The sequence below is a fragment of the Hemicordylus capensis genome, chromosome 2, assembly GCF_027244095.1.
Source record: "Hemicordylus capensis ecotype Gifberg chromosome 2, rHemCap1.1.pri, whole genome shotgun sequence".
Taxonomy (NCBI): Eukaryota; Metazoa; Chordata; class Lepidosauria; order Squamata; family Cordylidae; genus Hemicordylus; species Hemicordylus capensis.
Genome location: NC_069658.1, coordinates 225,603,931 through 225,625,696, shown reverse-complemented (window position 1 = coordinate 225,625,696; position 21,766 = coordinate 225,603,931). Strand labels below are relative to the sequence as shown.

The 21,766-nt window shown below is 49.8% G+C and overlaps 1 protein-coding gene across 6 annotated transcripts in view; it reads right to left on the bottom strand.

Annotated features, from left to right (window-relative positions):
* The window catches only part of COL11A2 (collagen type XI alpha 2 chain), a 123,176-nt gene extending 103,609 nt beyond the window's left edge, over positions 1-19,567 (bottom strand). For 5 of the 6 annotated variants that reach the window (XM_053296171.1, XM_053296175.1, XM_053296176.1 and 2 more), the window contains exons 1-3: positions 19,455-19,567; positions 11,820-11,987; positions 5,002-5,212 (exon numbers count right to left, since the gene is read on the bottom strand). In XM_053296171.1, the coding sequence (XP_053152146.1) occupies positions 5,002-5,212; positions 11,820-11,987; positions 19,455-19,497 (422 nt within the window). In that variant the 5' untranslated portion in view covers positions 19,498-19,567. The remainder of the gene's footprint in view (positions 1-5,001; positions 5,213-11,819; positions 11,988-19,454) is intronic. The other variant, XM_053296172.1, reaches the window with a different exon arrangement.
* Between the last annotated feature and the right edge of the window lie 2,199 nt (positions 19,568-21,766).

Here is a 21,766-nt window from a genome sequence, read left to right as displayed (position 1 = left end):
GCTGTTGAACTCTCTGCATGAAATAATCTTTGGAAGACAGTCCTGCCAATTTTCATTTCCATGGCTCTGGCAACACAGTAAATTTTATAGTCGTCTTTGTGTTTCTAAAACTTTTAAAACACCATTGCAAATTTGGCCACAGCAGGCCCAATAGTCAGGACGACAGAAGCAGGATGACACCTTGAAAGCTGAAAGTCTTGCAAATCTATCCCTTCTTGTCCATCTCTAGGGGTGTAGACTTTGTCAAGAATCACAATGAGCATTTGTCTCCCCAGATGGTACCAACCAGCCCGGCTGGCTCATATATTAGCAGACTTGAATAGAAAGAAGCCTAGTGAAGAAGGAGCTGAGGCAGACTGAGGCAGAGGAACACAGGAATATAGGAAGCTGCCATATACTGAGTCAGACCATTGGTCTATCTAGCTCAGTATTGTCTTCACAGACTGGCAGCAGCTTCTCCAAGGTTGCAGGCAGGAATCTCTCTCAGCCCTATCTTGGAGATGCTGCCAGGGAGGGAACTTGGAATCTTTTGCATGCTAATAGGCAGGTGCTCTTCCCAGAGCGACCTTCCCAGATATTCCCCATCCCCTAAGGGGAACATCTTACAGTGCTCACTTGTAGTGTCCCATTCAAATGCAAACCAGGGTGGGCCCTGCTTAGCAAAGCACAAGACCACATGCTTGTGGCCACAAGACCAGCTCTCTTCCCATGGCAAGGAAGATGGCAAGTCCCAGAAAAGGAAGAACCGGGAGTAACTGTTCTACCATCTGCTGAAGGTGGGACAAGAAGCAAAACGATCAAGAGGCAGATTTCATTTGGGAAGCGCTTCTCAGGGCTGTGCTAATGAAGTCAAAGAATCAACATTTCTGGGCCAATGAAACCCAAATCAAAGCCAAGAACAGCTGGATACCACAGGCAGGCTACGGGGGACGTGCAGGTCCCACACGTCTGCTTCATTTGCGTCACTGACCCTGCTGCTGCTGCTTCTGTGGCTGAGAGTTGTGTCTAGCTTTTTCAAGGCCCAGGTACAAAAATAGTTTGTAGGGCCTTCCATGATGAATCAATATTGTTCTGGCCCTGTCAGAGGGGACGATCTTCGCCCTCTTTCCCCCACCTGCGGGCTTCCTAGATGCACCTGACTGGCTGCTGCCTGAGGCAGGATGTTGGATGGATCTTTGGCCTGATCCAGCAGGGCTTTTCTTATGTTCTTAAGAGCTTCTGCTTCTGTGCTACATTATGGGCACGCACACCCATCAACCATAAGCCTGGGGTCCTGAACAACTGCTCCTCGCCGCCGCCAGCCCTATTCTGCTGCTCAGGATCGTGTGCAAGCAAGCAACTAGGAGAAGGAAGGGGGAGGAGAGCTGGTCTTGTGGTAGCAAGCATGACTTGTCCCCTTTGCTAAGCAGGATCCACCCTGGTTTTCATTTTATTGAGAAGCTATATGTGAACACTAAGATATTCCCCTCAGGGGATGGAGCCACTCTGGGAAGAGCATCTGAGGTTCCCAGATTCTCTCCCTGGCATCTCCAAGATGGGGCTGAGAGATTCCTGCCTGCAGCCTTAGAGAATCTGCTGCCAGTCACTATTCCCTCTAACAGGGATTCCCAGATGATGCTGACTACAACTCCCAGCATCCCCAGCTGCAGTGGCCTTTGGCTAGGAATTCTGGGAGTTGTAGTCAACAACATCTGGGAATCCCTGTTAGAGGGAACACTGCTGCCAGTCTGGGTAGACAATACTGAGCTAGATGGACCAATGGTCTGACTCGGTATATGATAGCTTCCTGTGAACGTGTGTGTGTGTGTGTGTGTGTGTGTGTGTGTGTGTGAGAGAGAGAGAGAGAGAGAGAGAGAGAGAGAGAGAGAGAGAGAGAGAGAGAGAGAGAAGCTGGGAAGGATCCTATCTGGCTCTTGTTCCCAGTATTTTGACAAGTTAGGAGGGAAAGCTGCCCTACTCGGCTCCTCTCTCATGGACGATCACTCCCCCCACCTCCTACCCAGTTGTTTGCTTGAACACTCTTGAATATTGGGAGTGCGCTCAGCTCCTGAAGCTGGGTGAGATGCTTGTCCTAACCAGAGTTTGGTTTTGTGCACAGCCCTAGTGGCCGAACAGGGATTTCAACTTGGGTCTCTGCAGTCCTAGTACGACACTCAGTTGACCGCCCCCCCAGAAAATGACAAAAATTTATATACCACTTTTCAACAAAAGTTTCTAAAGCAGTTTACAAATAAATAAACAAATAAATAAATAAATAAAGCAGATTAATAAATAAATAAAATGGCTCCTTGTCCTCAAATGGCTCACAATCGGGGGGGAAAGAAACATAAGATAGACACCAGCAACAGCCACTGGAGGGATGCTGTGCTGGGGATGAACAGGGCCATCCCCAGCACAGTTCTCACCATGTCCTCCTTTTCTCCCATGCAAAGGTTCCCCTGACCATTGCTGAAGGCCATTTGAGTGCTCATCAGATCCCTGGCAGCATCTCTGGAGCATCTCCTCTAACGGATTTCCAGAGGTTGTTGACTACAACTCCCACAATCCCCAAGCAAAAGCCACTGCAGTTGGGTATTAGGGGATTTGTAGTCCACAACCTCTGGGAATCCCTGTAAGAGGGAACACTGCCTCTGACATCTAAACAGTCTTAGGAAATGGGCCTCCTCTTTTCAGAAGAGCCTTCTCCCACCAAGCAGACATTTCTGACTCTCTAAAAGTCCCCGCAAAAGCCCCTCCTCTTCACTCCACTTTTTTCCAAATATTACATCCCACTCGCCACGCATCTCATTCTCCAGAAGTGTTGCTTAATTTGGTTCATTTTAAAAGTACACATCTATACTGTGCACTCAAAACAGCTTTGTTTCAAGCCTGTTAGAAGGGCTTGTCGGCTGGGGAACTCCAAAAATATAAAAAACAGGCTGGCCTGCTCTTGTGCCCTTAAGAAGAGCAGAAATCAGCAAGTAAAGCTTTTTATAGCATGCCAAATACTGAGTCAGACCCTTGGTTCATCTAGCCCAGTACTGTCTACACTGACTGGCAGTGGCTTTCCAAGGTTCCAGGCAGGAATCTTTCCCAGCCCTACCTGGAGATGCTGCCAGGGATTGAACCTGGGATGTTCAGCCTGCAAAATATGTTGTCCAAGCCGCTGTTCAAGAGCTGGGAAACAGAAACAGCAGGACCAGCAGAATTCTTTGAGGGGAGCCAAGGCAGGCCAAAGAGAGACAGGACACAAAACTTGCATCCTCTGGGGGAAATGGCAACTGTACATTTTGTGATCCTACTATTACTCTGCAGAGGTAAATAAAGCGTTTAAATCAGGTTTCCCCAACCCGCAGCCCTCCAGATGTTGCTGAACTACAACTCCCAGCATCCCCAGCCATGTGGGGATGCTGGGAGTTGTAGTTCAGCAACATCTGGAGGGCCGCAGGTTGGGGAAGCCTGTTTTAAATGGTCTCCGCTTGGTGAGTGACGGTTATCACCACCACCACCACGACTACTACTACTGCTAATTATTATTATAATTATATACCGCTTTTCAACAAAAGTTTTCAAAGCAGTTTTACATAGAGAAATAAAAATAAACAAATAAGGATGGATCCCTGCCCCCAAAGGGCTCACAATCTCAAAAGAAACACAAGATAGACACCAGCAGTGTTTCCTTGAGATTCCCCAATGTTGTTGACTACAACTTCCAGAATCCCCAGCTGCAATGGTTTTTACTTGGGAATTCTGGGAGTTGTAGTCAAAAACATCTAGGGATCCCTGTTCGAGGGAACACTGCTGAACACCAGCAATCGGCACTGGAGGGGAGTTGTGCTTATACCAGGCCTCTTTGCTCAGTTAGCAGGGGATCCCCTCCACAACATCTAATGGAAAGGACCTGCTGGGATATTGGTGCATTTATCCGCAGCCAGTGGCAGCCAATGATGGGCATGACAAGGCCAGGGGCACACAGAGTCAGTCCTGTGACATCACTCCGCAGCAAGTACCACCAGATGTTATGGGGTTGGGGGGGGAGGGACAGAAAAATGCTCAGCCAGTGTGAGCCTCTGTTAAACTCCTTGGACACGTGGCTGCATTTCTCCTGCAGGCCTGCACAGTTCCATAGCCCACCTTGGCCCTGTTCACATATTAGGCTCATTCACATGGCTGCTGGCAGGGTAGGAGGCGCACTCGGTCTGGCTAGTAGAATCAGGCATGCTCTCAAGCGGCAGTCGTGGGCTTGCAAACATCAAGGCAGGAGGGTAGGATGATCGTGTGCGAGGCAGCAGCCGGGTAGGACAGATTTCCCTCCTACCTCAGTAACATGCTGGGGATGGAATCCAGGTAGGGCGTGCTTGTCCTACCCAGCTGCCACCTGACACACGATCATTCTCCCCTCCTCCTCCCTTGATGTTTGCAAGCACACAACCACCAATCGGGAACCCGCCTGGAATATTTCAAGTCTTTATAGCCCATTTTTCTATAGAAATAATCCAGAAGCAAATGAAAAGCAGAGCCCCTGTTTGGCCTGCAGAAGGTCCTGGGTTCAATCTCCGCCAGCATCAACAGGTAGGGCTAGGAAAGACTCCTGCCTGAAACGTTGGAGGGCTGCTGCCAGTCTGAGTAATCAATACTAAGCTAGATGGACCAAGGATCCGGCTTGTTACAGGGGTTGCAGCTCAGTGCAAGAGCATCTGCTTTGCATGCAAAAGGCCCCAGGTTCACTCCCTGGCAGCATCTCCACGTAAGGCTGGGAAAGACTCCTGCCTGAAACCTCGAAGAGCCGCTGCCAGTCAGAGTAGTCGAGTTAGGTACACCTATGATCTGACTCAATATAAGGCAGCTTCCACTGTTTCTATGACTTGTCCAGAAAGAGTACGTACACACACACAAACACACATTGTTTTGAGTCAGATGTGGTAAGAACTCTGCTACTGATTTGGTTCTTCTCACAAATACCGACTATGGAACATCCCAGCAGGTGGACATTCAGGGAGCAGGAGGAGGGCAGACACTTACTTTCCATCAGCCAGGTTGACCCCTCGGAAGAGAGGGTAATCCTCCGGGGCAGGGCGGCCACTCTGGTCCTCGTAGAGGAAGACGGGCGAGCGTCCGAGTTCCACACCCAGCTGCTGGATGCCATGTTGGTTGTAGATGGAGAGCAGGAAGGCCTGGAGGCCTGACTTGGGTTTCACCAGCGCCATGATGGAGAAATCCTCGGGGAATTTACCTGCCACGGGAAGGGAAGAGGCTCAAGATGGCCGAGCAGGCAGAACACACACATTCCCCAGCAGGCTTTGGTGGGGGCTCATTAAGCAGAGGCCTGTGGGGCAAGGGCAGCGGAGCAAAGAGCCCTGGCTGGCGTCTCCCGTCACTGCTTCTTCAGGCCATGAGGAGTGTCACCCGCTGGTCTGCCGTGGTTGAAGGAGCAGGAGCCTCTGGACATTAGAGAAGTGGCAACCCAGGGCTCCAGGCCAGGATGTATGTCCTGCTCAAGATCTCAATGCCTCTTCTCTTCCCCGATGGGCCTAAGGGGGGCCTCCTGAAGCGGAAAATCCCTTCCCCAGCATCCTCCCACAAGTACTGTGCAGGGTTGCTTGGGTTGACTGCAACCCAAATGCAGGGTTGCTTGGTCCCCTGTGGCTCAGGGGGAGGAGCCTGGGAGAATGTAAGTATGGCCCTGCTGAGAATCCTGCTTCCCACCAAGCAGATGCCTCTGCGAAGCCCTCAGGCAAGAGAGGAAGGCATGTCTCCTCTTCTGCTCCTGCTCCCTTGCAACTCAGATTTGGAGGTCCTGCCTCTGAGCCTGGGGAGGTAGCCTAGAGCCATCCCGACTAGTAGCCCTTGATCGACCTGTTGGAAGAGGTCTATGAGGTGGCACCTCATAGGTCAGGGGGAGGAGCCTCGTGGGGGCAACAAACACCTGGCAGACCACCAGCAGGCAGAGGCTGGGTGGAGAGTGATGGGCCACAGTTCATGGCGCAAGAAGCCAAGTGGAATACAGCCTGCTGCTTCCCCCACCCACTCTTGGCCCCTCGCCCTGAGGAGGAGGGGAGGAGAGCTGGTCTTGTGGCAGAGACCTCTCTCGGGAGAGGGTCATCTCGATGGTTGCACCCCATTTATGGAATAGCCTCCCCAATGAGTTTTGCCTGGCTTCATCGCTTTGTTCTTTTAGACGTCCGGTAAAGACCTTTTTGTGCATTCAGGCCTCTTACATTTCAAGTTTTGATTTTCAGATTTTATTTGTAACTAATTTAAAGAGTTTTAAAATTGCTATGTATTGTATTTTGTATTTTCTCTCCCCCCTCCCCCGCTTTTGTCTGTTATGATTTAAGGTGTTATGTGCTTTTATTTCATGTTTTAATCCTGTGTTATGAGCTGCCCAGAGAACAATTCATTATGGGGCAACTAACAAATAAAGGTTTTTTAAATTTTATTATTAATTATTATTATTTCTTGTTTACACAGTCAGACAGGTGTTATTGACTGGTTTGTTTTATCCAGACATCGAGTCCTTCCCAAGGTCCTGGGATGGCTGAATTTTATTGTCAATTGTTATAGATATCGTCATTATTATTATTATTATTATTATTATTATTTACACAGTCAGACAGGTATTATTGACTGGTTTGTTTTATCAAGACATCGAGTCCTTCCCAAGGACCTGGGATGCCAGAATTTTATTGTCAATGTTGTTGCTATTATTATAGATATCGTCGCAGAATATAGGCTGTACCTAGTAAAGCTGCTTTTTGTAATTGACTGATGGTGGTTTCTGTAGCCCCTATGGTGTTGAGTTGTTGTTGTTGTTATCAGAGAGCATGAATCTGTAATCCCTTAGGAGATGGGGACCATCACTCATTGCAGGAATCCGCTACACAGATTCTGACGATGTTTGAGAACCTACAGCCAAGGAGAGCCGGCCTCCACATACTGTTCTACTGACCAATAGTTCCTACATTCAGGAAATTTCTTGCAACTTCACATGAGCATCACGTGGCTTGTGCATCCCTACCAGAGTAAGGCTGTTTGAGTGAAGCGCCAGGATCAGGGGCGCTGAGTAACCCAGGATCCCCCCGCCCTGGGCTCTTACCCCATAGAAGGGCACAAACATGCCCTTCTCCCTGAGATCCCTGTCGTACGTATGTTTGAGATGCCTGCAGCCCAAGCAGCCAAAGAGCCAGGCGCCTAGAGCACCCAGCTTGCAGGGAAATCCCTCAGTGCATCGCATTCCTCACGTGGTGCACTGAAGGATTCCTGGTGACTGGGCTGCATTTCCCTGGCCTCCACATGGACGCATGGCCCCTGGCAGTGCCGGTTGTGTCGGCGCACAAGCTGAGTGGCCAAAACCAGCAACAGGATTGTCTGGGGGGAAGGTAAGATTGAGCCTGCCTTCCCCCCTGCGCCCCCACTCACAGGTTGTGAGAACGACCATCATGTCTAGACTAAATCTCCTTCCTTTTCATTCCAATCGATAGCATCATAGAATCATCAAATGTTAGAGTTGGAAGGGATCATGGAGGCCCTCTAGTCCAACCTCCTGCTCAGTGCCAGAATCCCTGGCAGATGGCTGCCCAGCCTCTGTTTAAAAACCTTCAGCAAAGGAGAGCCCACCACGGCATGAGGCAGAGGGTTCTACTGTCCAACAGCTTTTACATCCCATCTTCTCTGCCAAATCTTTCATCTTCTCTTCTGGAGCTTTAATTGTGGTTCTTGGGGGTCAGGAGTGGGTGGGGAGCACTTTTTTGCTTAACCATCAAGGACCAAATGCCAAGTGTGGAAATACTTTTGCTCATTGCTTTTGCTAAAGCAAGCCCAAAGATATCACCCCACCACCACTACCACCACCACCTCAGCTATGGTTTCTTTGGAGAGACTCAGTGGAAGTGTGTGGCTTAGAGGTGAAATGAATATGCTTCAATAATTTAATTCTCCCCAAATGAGTTTTTAAGCAAATTGTGGGTTCTGCCCTTGTGAAATCTGGAGAACTGGTACAGTTAAATTTTCCCTAATGAGGCCACCAGCAGTTTTGAGGTGGGGGTCAATCTTCACTGCAGGAGAAGGAGTTAAATTGCCCTTCCCCCAGCACTAGGGTCCCAATCCATCTATGGCTCTGTTTGCCAAAATGGCAAAAGAGTAGAGATCCAAATACGGTTCTCTTCTCTAATTTAGCCCTTAACTTTATTTACTTAACATTCATCAAAATGGCATTGGGGCCAAATGCAGTCCATGCTGTGCAGGTGGCAATGTGTATGTGGAGCTCTGGTAAGGAAATCCCAGCACAAGCAAAACTGAAAGGAAAGCAAGAAGCATGGAATCGGATTGCCCCCTCAGGGTTTAAGGTGGGTTACCCCTCCCAGACCCCCAGTTAAAAGCTGATATTTTGTTGCATTTCAAACTTTTGCAAGACTGTCCTCATTGTGATCATATGTCACCCACAACATGGGTGGGGGAAGGACCACAGCTGAGTGGAAGCACATCTGCATTGCATGCAGTGGTGCAGAGCTGTAGGGATGGGCAGGGACACAATCCCAGTACTTACTCACCTCCAGGGTCTCAGCAGGGACGCCAAGCCCTTAGCTTTCTGTCTGGAAATAATGTGCTCTTCTTGCTATTCCGACTGTTTATTATCATCATTCTTGTTTTAGGAATATAGGAAGTTGCCTTCTAATGAGTCAGACCCTTGGTCCATCTAGCTCAGTACCCTGACTGGTAGCAGCTTCTCCAAGGTTGCAGACAGACTTTCTCAGCCCTACCTGGAGATGCTGCCAGGGGTTGAACCTGGGACCGTGAGCAAGCAAATCCTATGCTGGACTAGGGTAAGGACATCCTAAAGCGAATGACAGGGAATGCTCATGGAAATGCATTGGTTCCTTCCAAATGGCCATAGGAATGCATTCAATTTTGGAATGGCCATTTGGAAGGAACCAGTGTATTTCAGTGGGCATTTCCTGTAATTCATTCCAGTGCATTGTCTAGAATCTACATGATCCTTGACTTCTTGCCACATATCCCCAAATTATTGCATCTATCTAAGTGAGCCACCTCTTGCATGTGGGCAAGAGGCAAGCCGCCTGTGGGCAAGCTGCCTATGGGCAAGAGGCTAGCCACCTAATCCACCTCTTGCCTGTGGGCTCCCCAGAGGCATCGGGTGGGCCACTTTGTGAAACAGGATGCTGGACTGGATGGGCCTTGTGCCTGATCTAGCAGGGCTGTTCTTATGTGAGCAGCATGGCCATTACATAGGAACATAGGAAGCTCCCATATCCTGAGTCAGACCATAGGTCCATCTAGCTCAGTATTGTCTACACAGACTGGCAGCGGCTTCTCCAAGGTAGCAGGCAGGAGTCTCTCTCAGTCCTCTCTTGGAGATGCTGCTAGGGAGGGAACTTGGAACCTAGATGCTCTTCCCAGAGTGGCTCCATCCCCTGAGGGGAATATCTTACAGTGCTCACACTTTTAGTCTCCCATTCATATGCAACTAGGGTGGACCCTGCTTAGCTAAGAGGACAAGTCATGCTTGCTACCACAAGACCAGCTCTCCTACCATTGGGTTGGGCATGGCCATGGGGCACAGCTGTCAGGGTGGGTGTGGCCAGGGGGGCTGTCACGAAGAGTGCCTCCACTTCTGAATTTGCAACTACATCACTGATTTGCATGCAGAAGTCCCCAGGTTCAGTCTCTAGCAGCATCTCCAAGTAGGGCTGGGAAAGACTCCTGCCTGATACCATGGAGAACTGCTGCCAGTCAGTGTAGACAATACCAAGCTAGATGGACCAAGGGTCTGACCTGGTATATAAGGCAGCTTCCTAGTTCCTACGACCCTGGGACCTTAGGGATGGGGCTGGAACTCAGTGGTCGAGCATCGGCACTGCATGCAGAAATTCCCAGGTTCAGTCTCTGACATCTCCAGATAGGGCTGGGAAAGACTCCTGCTTGAAATGTTGGAGAAGCTGCTGTCAGAAAGTGTAGACAAGACTGAGCGAGATAGACCAAGGATCTGACTCGGTAGGAGGCAGCTTCCCCATTCCTATTACAGAGCCCCTGAGTAGGGAAGCCTGTATTTAGTGTGGCATCAGCCCCAAAGACCACCAGCGGGAGCACCAATCACAGCCAAGCAAGATGAACAGTGTGTTGTGTATGTAGACAAGCACAAAGGAAAAGCAAGAGATGCAGGCAGAAAAAATGTCAGGATTTGCCCTGCTGGGTCTTACTACTTTCATAACAGCTTGCTTGCTTGAAATAAGGCAACTTGGGAATCCAACTGAAACTTGGATCCCTTGATGATGTTGGACTACAAGCCCCATCATCCCCTGCTAAAGGAGATGATGACAGCTGAAACAACATGTGGGGACCCAAATTTCAGAATCCCTGTCATAGGGAGTGTGGCTGGGAAAGTGGCCCCAAAATACCGTATAAGTATGTATGTATGTATGTATGTATTTTATTACACTTGTATACTGCCCCAAACTCTGGACAGTCATTTGAGGAAGCTCCCTCAGCAACTGCCTCTGGATCCCTGCCCACATTTAAAATGTAATCCCCCCCCCCAACTCAAGGTCAAGTGTTATCATCTGGTTTCCCAACTATAGGAGTTACGTTACAAGCATACAAAGTTTGTAACATTAATTTGCATGAGATGATCCTGAACAGTTCAAAACTATTTCTAACAACCAGTAGTCTGAACTGTGAATGAAGGGGGGAGCTAAGAAACTTGGAAGGAACCAAACCAGAATGGGAGCCAGTTTAACTGTTCACTTCCCAGGCTGTGACTGCACAGGTGTGGCATGTGACACCTGGGGGTGGGGAGTGCACAAGTCAGGGGCCACGGGGGCGATGTAATTCCGCACTGAACATGGGGCTGCTGCTTTGGTCCCTACCAACCTCCATTGTCTTTAATTGCTCTGCAGCAGGCAGAAACGCAGCCAGCCCGGTCTTTTCCTGACTTATTAATTCATTCATTCATTCGTTTGATTTCTATACCGCCCTTCCAAAAATGGCTCAGGGCGGTTTACACAGAGAAATAATAAATAAATAAGGTGGATCCCTGTCCCCAAAGGGCTCACAACCTAAAAAGAAACGTCAGAAAGACACCAGCAACAGTCACTGGAGGTACTGTGCTGGGGGTGGATCCCTGGAGAACGAGTGGGAAAAGAAACTTGGAGAATGAGTGGGAAAAGAAACGTGCACCTGTTGGATTTTCCCCTAGCACTTACCGCAGTGCCAAGAGCACACAAGCCAGGGCAGAAAAAGATGGCAACCTTGATTAATATGGGGACAGTAATAGATCTATCACCTACCCCAGTGCAAACCCCATAGCTGGAAGGCCCTCCCCTCGAAAGCAAAACCTCTCCCCACCCCCACCCCCGTCAGCCGTTCTCCTGCAATCCATTCTCTTCCTCAGGTAGCGTTCTTCATTGTAAGGCCAGTTGGGGGCCAGTGACAGCCCCCATGATCAACCCTAAGTGTGGCTCCCTGGTTGGTTGATTATTGGTGAGTACTCTGCACACTCCATCCTGGGCACCATGCAACGGTGAGTATCCCTTCTCCTCTTCCCTCCCTCCCCTTCTGCTCTCCTTCTCCCTCTCTCCTTTCGTGTCTCATCTCCCCTCAACCAGTGCAGGGTGGGGGTGTATGTGTGTGGACTAGGAACAATTAAAAAACATTAAATAAAAAAGAAAAGAAAAATGCAGTGCTGTGCAGAGGTCAGCACAGTGGGAAATGGTTTTTTGCCAAGGTAGCTGCCACTTGAAAAACAGCGAAGATCACTATCTTAACCCCAATAAGTGGGCCCGTTTTCCATTTGCGAAATGCTGGCGAGTCATGTGACTACCTACTTGGGAAAAGCTGCCGCGTTGGGGCGCTGATCTGGGCCTGCTTGGATATCCGATAGGCCACATCTGGCCCCGATCCTGTACGCCTCTTGGGGCAGAATCCTGTGGTCTTGCGGACCCCTTCAGGCTGGTTCTGCAGCTGCAGCACTTTGAGAACATCCACCGGTTCTGCTGGGGGGTAAAAGAAACAGATCAAAATGTCAGATTGGAGGGGATGCAAATTATCCATTGCACCAAGCGACAGTCCCCACCCCAAATTCCTTGCCTTTGAGTGCAGCCCCCCCATCCCACCCCAATGCACCCAGCCTCTCCATTTCCCTTGCTTTCACTCCACCTACTTCCACAAACTCCATCTGACCCATGCGATATGGGGATGTGGAAAGAAACAACGTGGAGTTATTGCATTTCAATGCCAACTTCCAAAGGCATACTATCAAACAAGCACTCCAAGAATCACCTGTAATGATAGGTTGAAGCCCTTCCAAACAGATGAAAATCACAGTTAGATAATAAAATTAAGAACTTGCACAGGTCACCCCAAATTCATCTGAAAAAGTAAAGTTGTAACCCAGCTGCAAATGACCATCCTCTTAGAACTCACAACACCACCCCTTGAAGGCAGCCACCCTTCTACAATTAGAGAGCTGAGGCTGAAGATTATTTATTAACGATCTATATATTTAATTCTCTTAGCCGGCATGCGTGCCCAGGATTTGGCGGTGGAACCCTCACAACACGCTGAGAGAGTTCCGGTGAGAGGGGCAGCGGGTGGATGGATGTGGGGGGGGGAGAGAAAAGCGGCAGAGGCAGGTGGATGGAGGGAGAGAAAAGCGGCGGCGGGGGCGGATGGGCGGACAGGAGGGAGAGAAAAACAGCGGCAGAGGATGAGAGAGAAAAGCCACCGGGGGGGGGAGGAGAAAGCAGCAGCTGGGAGGGGGGAGAAAGCAGCGGTGGGCGGGAAAGAGCGGCAACTGGCAGGTGGGCTTGGGGGGGAGAAAGCGGGGGGACTAGAGGCGCAGATGGTCTGTGCCTGGTTCAGCTAGTTATTACTATTATTATTGTTTACATGTTATATCCCACTGTTCCTCCAAGAAGCCCAGAGTGGTGTACTACATACTTACGTTTCTCCTCACAACAACCCTGTGAAGTAGGTTAGGCTGAGAGAGAAGTGACTGGCCCAGAGTCACCCAGCTAGTTTCATGGCTGAATGGGGATTTGAACTCGGGTCTCCCCAGTCCTAGTCCAGCCCTCTAACCACTACGCCACACTGGCTCTCCTCTGAGATGGAGCACTTTCCTGGACATTTAAGCAGGACTTGAACCCAGAACTTCTCAATCCAAAATTATCCCCCTTTCTGTTCATAAGACTGCCACAAAATAAGCAGGAGCTTCGACAGAGATGGTCCCCAGGAAATGAATCTGGCTATTTTCTGGGGTGGGGTGGGGGACTAGGGGCATCTTTGGGTGCATCACGCAATTGGGCTGTGTAGGAACAGTTCTTTTTAAAATTAAAAATGTTGTTTTATATCTATGCAAATATATACAGCTTTGTTTTATTAACTGGTCAATTAAAACTCATTCAGTTCATCCACCAGGCTTCCTTAATTGGGTGAGAGCCCTAATTATTTTTTTTAATGATTTTTTAGTATCAAAACTTTCTTTTTAAAAGCCTCAGGTGTCACTTTTTAGAGGAAGATTTGTAAAATGCTAGAATCAGGGTTTCTTAACCTTGGACCCCCAGATGTTGTTGGACTACAACTCCAATCATCCTCAGGCACAAAGGCCATGTCTGGGGGTGATGGGAGTTGTAGTCCAACAACATCTGGGGGCCCAAGGTTAAGAAACCCTGTGCTAGACAAACAAGTCAGTGTGGGATTGTCATCCCTTGAAGGCTCAGAAGTCAGAGAAGTACCATGGGGCACAGGACCCCAATAAATTGCTCAGAACCCCGGATTTCACCAGCCACCTCCCTCCTCCACGACCTCTTCCAGGAAGGAAGGGCAGCAGTGGAGGCGCCCACCTAGAGCAGGGGAGGGAGCTCCCGGCCTCACCTGGCTCTCTGCTGCTTCCACCTTCATTGGTGCTGTGTTACAATAATATTAGACACTTTAAAAAGCATACACAATCATACTTGGTGGGGGGGGTACGATTGAGTTTAATTATCAAAAGGGGGGCTGCCCGTGGGTCCGTGGCCCAGATCTTCTAAGTACCTAGCAAGGCCCCTGGGGGACACACTTGTTCCTCCAATAGAGGAGGGGCTGCTGTGGGGAATGGGAGGGGAGGGTCTCATGGGAGGTGTGGGTGGCAGATTCCAGCTTGACCCGATGGAAGGAACAGATTGGGGTCTCCCCCCTTCAGGTGTGCCCGTGAAGATCAGAATTCCAATCTTCTCTCTCGCTGGGCGAAAGGCCTCTCTCTGCTCCCATGAAAGAGCTCTTTGTTCAGCCTCTGGAGGCGGATGCAAGGCACACGCTTTGCACACTCAGAAACACACACATACAGAGAGAGAGAGAGAGCAGGAAGGAAGGAGAGGTGCTTCTGCAACAGGAGCTGCACATAAAACGCACGCTCTCATGTGCCCATGCGCAGGCAGGCCCTGCACACTCTCGCCTCCAGCATTTCCTAGATGAAAACAGGGACGGTCTTGTGCCCTTCGGACGCCCCTAGCCTCACACCTGAGCAGGCACCCCCCACCTCCAAGCCACCCACACTTGAAATGCTGATGGGAAGCCGTGTTGGGCTCAGAAGCAAGAGAGGAGAGTCAGAGTAAATAAACCAGTGGCCAAAGGCTCCTTCTTTGCCGGCTGTGTTTGTTTTCTCTACACCCCCACCCCACCCCCAACGTCTCTCCTGCAGGGAGGGTTCATCCACTGGCAGGAACGGTTTCCTCTTTCTTGCCCCCACCAGCTCAAGGAAGTTTCACAGGAGGAGTGTAATCCTGCAGTAGATCTGCTGCTTGCTCTGACGGCAGAAACTGGCGCACATCCAAGCATGTTTCAGCAGCAAAAGAGCCCCAAGAACTGGTGTGCTAGGCGACTGCCTAGGTCCCCCTAGTGGGGTGGACGGGCTGGCCCTAGTGGCTGGGCTCAGTTCCCCTTTGGAAGGACAAGCCCCCTTTCCGCTCCAGCTGGGCTGGACCGTCCAATAGGCAGACCTAGGGCACCAATTCGGGGGGGGGGGGGCACAAATGCAGCCATGCCCACCATGAATAGCCACCCTCTACATGGCGCAGCAGGGAAATGCTTGACTAACAAGCAGGAGGTTGCTGGTTCAAATCCCTGCTGGTACCTATACTAGGCAGCAGCGATATAGGAAGGTGCTGAAAGGCATCATCTCACACTGTGCAAGAGGAAGCAATGGTAAACCCCTCCTGTATTCTACCAGACAACCACAGGGTTCTGGGGGCACCAGGAGTCGACACCAACTTGACGGCACACCTTACCTTTACATGGCAGCTAGGGCAGTAGAGGCTGGTGTAGTGGGGTGGGGAGGAAGGAGATTATAACTTTTGCAGTCCATAGGGACATAGGAAACTGCCTTCTACTGAGTCAGACCACTGATCCATCTCAGTATTGTCTACACTCACTGGCAGCGGCTTCTCCATGGTTGCAGGCAGGAGTCTCTCCCAGCCCTATCTTGGAGATGCTGCCAGGGAGGGAACATGGAACCTTCTGCACGCAAGCAGGCAGGTGAGCCTGCTTCCACTGAGCTACAGCCCCATCCCATAAAGGGAATACCTTGCAGCGCTCACATGTAGTCTCCCATTCAAATGCAAACCAGGGTGGACCCTGCTTAGCCAAGGGGACCACTCATGCTTGCTGCCACAAGACCAGCTCTCCAGACCCGCCGCTCACCTGACTGATGTACATGATCTGGGCAATGGCACAGAATGGCATCCCTGTGGATTTAAAAAGGTATCAGCTCTTTCCTCCACCCCAGCCAGTGCCAGCTGCCAAGCATAACATCACGCGCGCACACCCTGCAAACCATTCAGTTAAAATGATGTCCTGTTACAGAATAGCGTACGTCGCAAAACAACATGGAGGGGGGATGCCTGGCTGGCCAGCGCCAGTCCTGCGGTCCCGCTGCAGTCGGTGCCTGGTCCCTCAGCGGCAATCATGACCCAGTCCAGACAGGAGCCATGCTCGGGACTTGCCCCAAATGGCCAACCTTGGTGAGGGTTTGTTTTGTTTTGTTTGGGGGAAAGCTTTAACCACACCATAAACTAGTGATTTTATGTGTTGCCACAGGAAGGCTTCGGGGGCCTGCAGTGGGGAGGGCGCTGGCTTCCTCCCCTTGCTTGTGGGCTGCCGGCTGGAGGCGCCTGGTTGGCCACTGTGGGAAGCAGGCGCCCACTTCGGTCCAATCCAGCAACCGGGCTCTTTTTCCCTCTGGTTGTGGATATGATCTCTGTCGAGTGGCATCGTTCTGAGGAGGGTGGTGCAGAGTCGCCACAAGGACAGAAAGCCCCAGGGCTGGCCCTTTGGGGTGCCCTACGATGAAGATTGATATACAACAAATATTTATATGCCGCTTTTCAACAAAAGTTCCCAAAGCGGTTTACATAGATATAATTAAATAAATAAGATGGCTCGCTGTCCCCAAAGGGCTCACAATCTTTTTTTTAAAAAACTTGTATAAGTTTGTTGAGTATTAGAAATATACATTAATGTTACAACAGGATGGTACAGCAAGATACAAACACATTTGCAATATGTACAGTTGGTATAGATTTTATTAAACTGGTATGTTGATCATACTTATATATTCAATCCATCATCTTCTTAACCATTTCAACCAAGATCTTACTCGGATTATAATAAATCCTATTTATCTCCACTGTATCTATAACTGGTTTCCATACTTGCTTAAAATCATATCAATCTAGCTTTTGTCACATATTATTACAGGGCTCCCAATCTTTTTAAAAGGTGAAGTTTGGCTCCCCCCCCCCCCACGCACCCTCCATAGCAGGCTACTCATTTGCCCCGCTGAATGTCCAGCCTGGGGAGATGGCCAGTAAATGATGAACCCATGCTGATTTGGGGGTTTGATTAGGAGAGAGTTCCCAGTCTATTATGTGGGCGAGACCTGCGGGCCCCCCTGCCCCCAACAACTGGTGCCCCGCCTTGTGGATAGACCAGCTCTGCAAGTGCCTGCCCCGAATACAATCTGTGGGGCAGAACATGTGTTCAGTTCAGTTCAGTTCCTGTACCCTTAGGCTTCATGGGAAAATTAATTTTGAGTTGGGAGGAATAAATGGACTCTGTATGCCCCAAGCAGCTCTTTCAAACACCCCCCTCCCCGCACTCACAGGCCCTGTCATGGCACAATTGGACAGGGGGGGACTGAAAATGGAGGGTGGAGGCAGGAAGCGGGGAGGTCCCATCTCTTCTCTCATGTTGCTTTCCTTCAAGACCCTCCTCAAAGCTCAACTTTTCCACACAGCCTTTGGGCACCCCCTCCTACCAAGTCCCCACTCCTGAGTGCAACTAGGAATGAGCCAGCGTGGTGTAGTGGTTAGAGTGCTGGACTAGGACCAGGGAGACCCGAGTTCAAATCCCCGTTCAGCCATGAGACTTGCTGGGGGACTCTGGGCCAGTCACTTCTCTCTCAGCCTAACCTACCTCACAGGGTTGCTGTGAGGAGAAACATAACCATGGGCTCCTTGGAGGCGCAGCGGGATATAAATATAGTAATAAATAATAAATAAGATGCACCGCTGAAATGAAGAATGGGCCTCCGACTGGGAGCCTTGCTCCCTTTTTCTGCATCAAGTCCAAGGGAAACCTCTCTGCCTGCTACGTTTTGAGTTCAACCACCATCCAAATCTTAGGCAGATTGGTGCAGGTAGAGTTGCCATGCCCCCCATAACTTCAGGTTTCACCCGAATTGCTTAGCCTTCCCAGAAATTTCCCAGGATTTCAGCTTTCTTAAAAAATAAAACAAAACTAAGCTCTAGCCCTTGTAGAAATGGAGTTATGGAGCAAAACATGCAGTCACTATTCTGCTCAAAAATTATTTTCAAGCCAATTTACATAACATGCAAGTTAGGCACCCAGATTTGGAAAGCCGGAAAATGGCAACCCTAGGGCAGGGCAGGGGTAGGCAACCTTGGCTCTCCAGCTTTGGCTGAACTTCAACTCCCATCTTCACCAGCTGCTATTGCCGCTTCCTGCCTCCAGCTTCCACCTTTTTGGTTCTTTTCAGACCCCCCCCCCACACACACACACACCAGGAGCTTTCCCAGACAGCAGGCTTTACAGAGGCTCTAGTGTGAGTTCGAAGTTGCCCCCAACACTCGACACAAAAATTGGATTTTTTTTTTTACTCCCAATATAGATCAAGCAGATTATACTCTAATGCGGGATGAAAAACCAAAATTGTGTATCAAGTGTTCCTTGATAGCTTGCAGGGACTTCGGGGTAAAGTTGGCCAATATGTGCACACACATCCTCAATTTTTGTTTTAACTCATGTTTTACTTTTTCTGTTTTTATTTTGTTGTAAACCGCCGAGAGATGTAAGTTTTGGGTGGTATAAAAATATGTTAAACAAACAAACAAATTCCAGAGGAGATGCAAATGAAAAGCTGGGCGTGAAGAACTTCCAGGGGTAGGCAACCTTGACTTTCCAGCTGTTGCTGAATTGCCACTGGAAAACCAAGGTTGCCCACCCCTGGTATAGGGGGTTCTGTAAAAATGCAAAAAAGTGGAATCTGGAGACAGGAAGATGGTGCCTCCAAGAGGACTACAGACAAACCACCCCAAGGACTGGGCCTGTATGGCAGCATCCAGGGTGCCCCCCCCCCACCTGCTGCCACCAAGAGGGGCAAAAGATTTAAGGGATCTTCATGCTAGGGCAGCCCTAGGAGAAGCAGCCAAAGGAGAAACGCTGGCAGATGAACCCAGCTCCTGCTCCAGGTATGGGAACAAAACCGAAAAGATGAGAAGCAAATGAGACCCCCAGCCCCAGCGGCTGGATCAGGCGGAGTAGGCCTGTCTCTAGCCCAGCCTCCTGCTTCTCACAGCAGCCAGCCAAGGAAGCCCACAAGCTTCCTCACCCCCCACCCCCACCCCACCCCCGTGGTTTGTCCCCAAGACGTAGTATTCAGACCAGGGGCATCATTAGGGGGTGGCTGTTTTATAGCTGCTTCCCTTGAAAACACAAAGTAAGACTTTATTCCAGATTCAGAAATAAACTCCATTTTCTCCTTCTCCTTCCCTCCCTTTTCTTTCTGACTCCACCCCACATGCTCTCTACAGGGTCCCCACTGGGAGAAACTTCCAAACAACAAAACACAAAAGATTACTAGATAGAATACAACAGTGCCCCCCGGGGGTCATGTGCCCCATGGGGCTGAATGACTAAAAGCCCCAGATCTTACTTCCCTCTCAAACGGAGGGTGGGCATTTACCTCTGCTGCTGCTTTAGCAGCAATGATAATTTCCCATCTCTGTCTCCTCCCTAAAAGGTGCTGTGCTGGGGAGCAAACAGACACTTTAGCCCCCAGTACAGCACTTCTCTCCTCCAATTTCCCTTTGGAGAGGAATAGGATGTTATTATTTTTGAAGGGGGCATGATTGAGTTTAGTTATCAAAAGCAGGGTTGTGGACCTGGGGCCCGGATCTCTTGAGTACCTTGCAACGTCCCTGGTTCAGGGGTAGATTGCCTTGGTTCCATTTAGTTGCCATGGTTAAAAGCTCCATCATCCACAGACTCCTCCTTCTCCATGTTGGATATGGAGTTCCCGTGCATCGACTATTGACCACTAGGGGCACTGGGAGTAGAGATAGTGAGTAAGAGTCTCTCTAGCTGTTCTGCCTGTCTCTGCTCTATGACCCCCGATATGACTCTACAGGTGTTTACTGTGCTGAATCAGAATCCCTTCCTTTCCTCCCAGCAGATGGAAACATCTCTATCTCTCTCCCTACCTATCCATTTTTGTAGTTCTGTAGCGGGGAAATGACTTGATTAGCAAGCCAGAGGTTGCCAGTTCGAATCCCCTCTGGTATGTTTCCCAGACTATGGGAAGCAACTATATCGGGCAGCAGCGATAGAGGAAGATGCTGAAAGGCATCATCTCATACTGCATGGGAGAAGGCAATGGTAAACGCGTCCTGTATTCTACCAAAGACAACCACAGGGCTCTGTGGTCGCCAGGAGTCGACACCGACTCAATGGCACACTTTATTTATTTATTTAGTTAGTTAGTTAGATTTATATGTCTCCCTACTCCCATAGGTCTCAGGACGGCGTACAAGCAATAACATACACAACAACACAATTTCATAAAAATATATCTTACATAGCCTCATAAACCACAACCCCATACAATACTTTACCTTTACCTTTCCTATCCAAAGTATACTTCACCAATAAATTCTTAGCATTTAGTTCTACAAGAATCTCCATGTGTCTTCTCTAAATAGCCACAACAACTAAACTCTGCATTCTACTCTGTAACTGGAGCGGGTAGCTTCGTTGGTGAACTGCTAATTAACGGGGGGCTAAAAATTACAACCCCCAACAGACACTCCATGCATTTGGCTCATCCCCTTTTAAACATTTGGGACACGGGGAAATGGGACACTTTGCGTGAGCAAAAGTGCCATGCATTTTTAAAAGACAGCGCAAATGGTCTAAATACCTGGAACATCTATTTATAGTGAGTACATTGATTTAAATAGTTTCCTGATGGGTTAAGGCGTTAGAGAAATAGGTACCATGGAAGTCTGCGATGGTGCCGGGACTGGGCCGGAGCCAGTACTGGCCCAGAGAGACAGCCAAGCAAGCCGTCGTGCGGACTATCTGCTGCCTTTTTCCTGGCACCCGTGAAGGCCTGGGCCTGGCCTCAGACAGAGCCCGTGCACCACTGCCGCAGATGCAAAGGCACATGAGCCAATTCAGCCCAGTCCGGACGGTCACGCTTTTGTGCAGCCTGCAGGACTTCCGAAGTCCCTTCTGAGGCTAGAAAAGAAGTGGTTCTTCCCCTCGGTTGCCCAGCAGTGGGCAACGGCGGAGGCACACTCCAGCAGCCGTCTCTCAGCCCAGTTGGCACCCGGAGGCGGCTCCGATTTCGTTCAGAACAATAACAAGTCTGGGGAAGCCATCAGGTTGCAAGGACAGGGAGGGAGCTGGCGGGGTGAGGGTGGGGGGTGGATCAAGGCGCACAGACAACACACTCCAGAAGCGGCACTCACTCACAGGCCGCAGTGATGGCTTGTCCAGATGGAGGCTGGCCGGGCGGAGGGATGGGGAAGCAAGTGCCGCAGGCAGGGCCAGCACGGAAGGCAGAGTGATCTTTGCCCTCAGCCCCCCAGCCCCGCCAGTGCCTGTGTGCAGGGAGAAGCCACAACCCAACCAAGGGTGTGATGCTCCCAAGGCCCAGCCCTCCGTAGGAGCCTAGGAAGCTGCCTTCTGCCGAGTCAGACCCTTGGTCCATCCAGCTCAGCACCAGCTACACTGACAGGCAGCAGCTCTGCAAGGCTCCAGGCAGCAGGAATCTTTCCAGACCTGCCTGGAGATGCTGCCAGGGAGTGAAGCTGGGACCTTAGGGACATGGGAACATACAGGTGAAACTCGGAAAATTAGAATATCGTGCAAAAGTCCATTAATTTCAGAAATGCAAATTAAAAGGTGAAACTGATATATGAGACAGACGCATTACATTCAAAGCGAGATAAGTCAAGCCTTAATTTGTTATAATTGTGATGATCATGGCGTACAGCTCATGAAAACCCCAAATCCACAATCTCAGAAAATTAGATTATTACATGGAAGACAAGGACTGAAGAATAGAACAATATTGGACCTCTGAAAAGTATACAGTGTACTGTGCTTGATTGGCCAGCAAACTCGCCTGACCTGACCCCATAGAGAATCTATGGGGCATTGCCGAGAGAAGGATGAGAGACATGAGACCAAACAATGCAGAAGAGCTGAAGGCCGC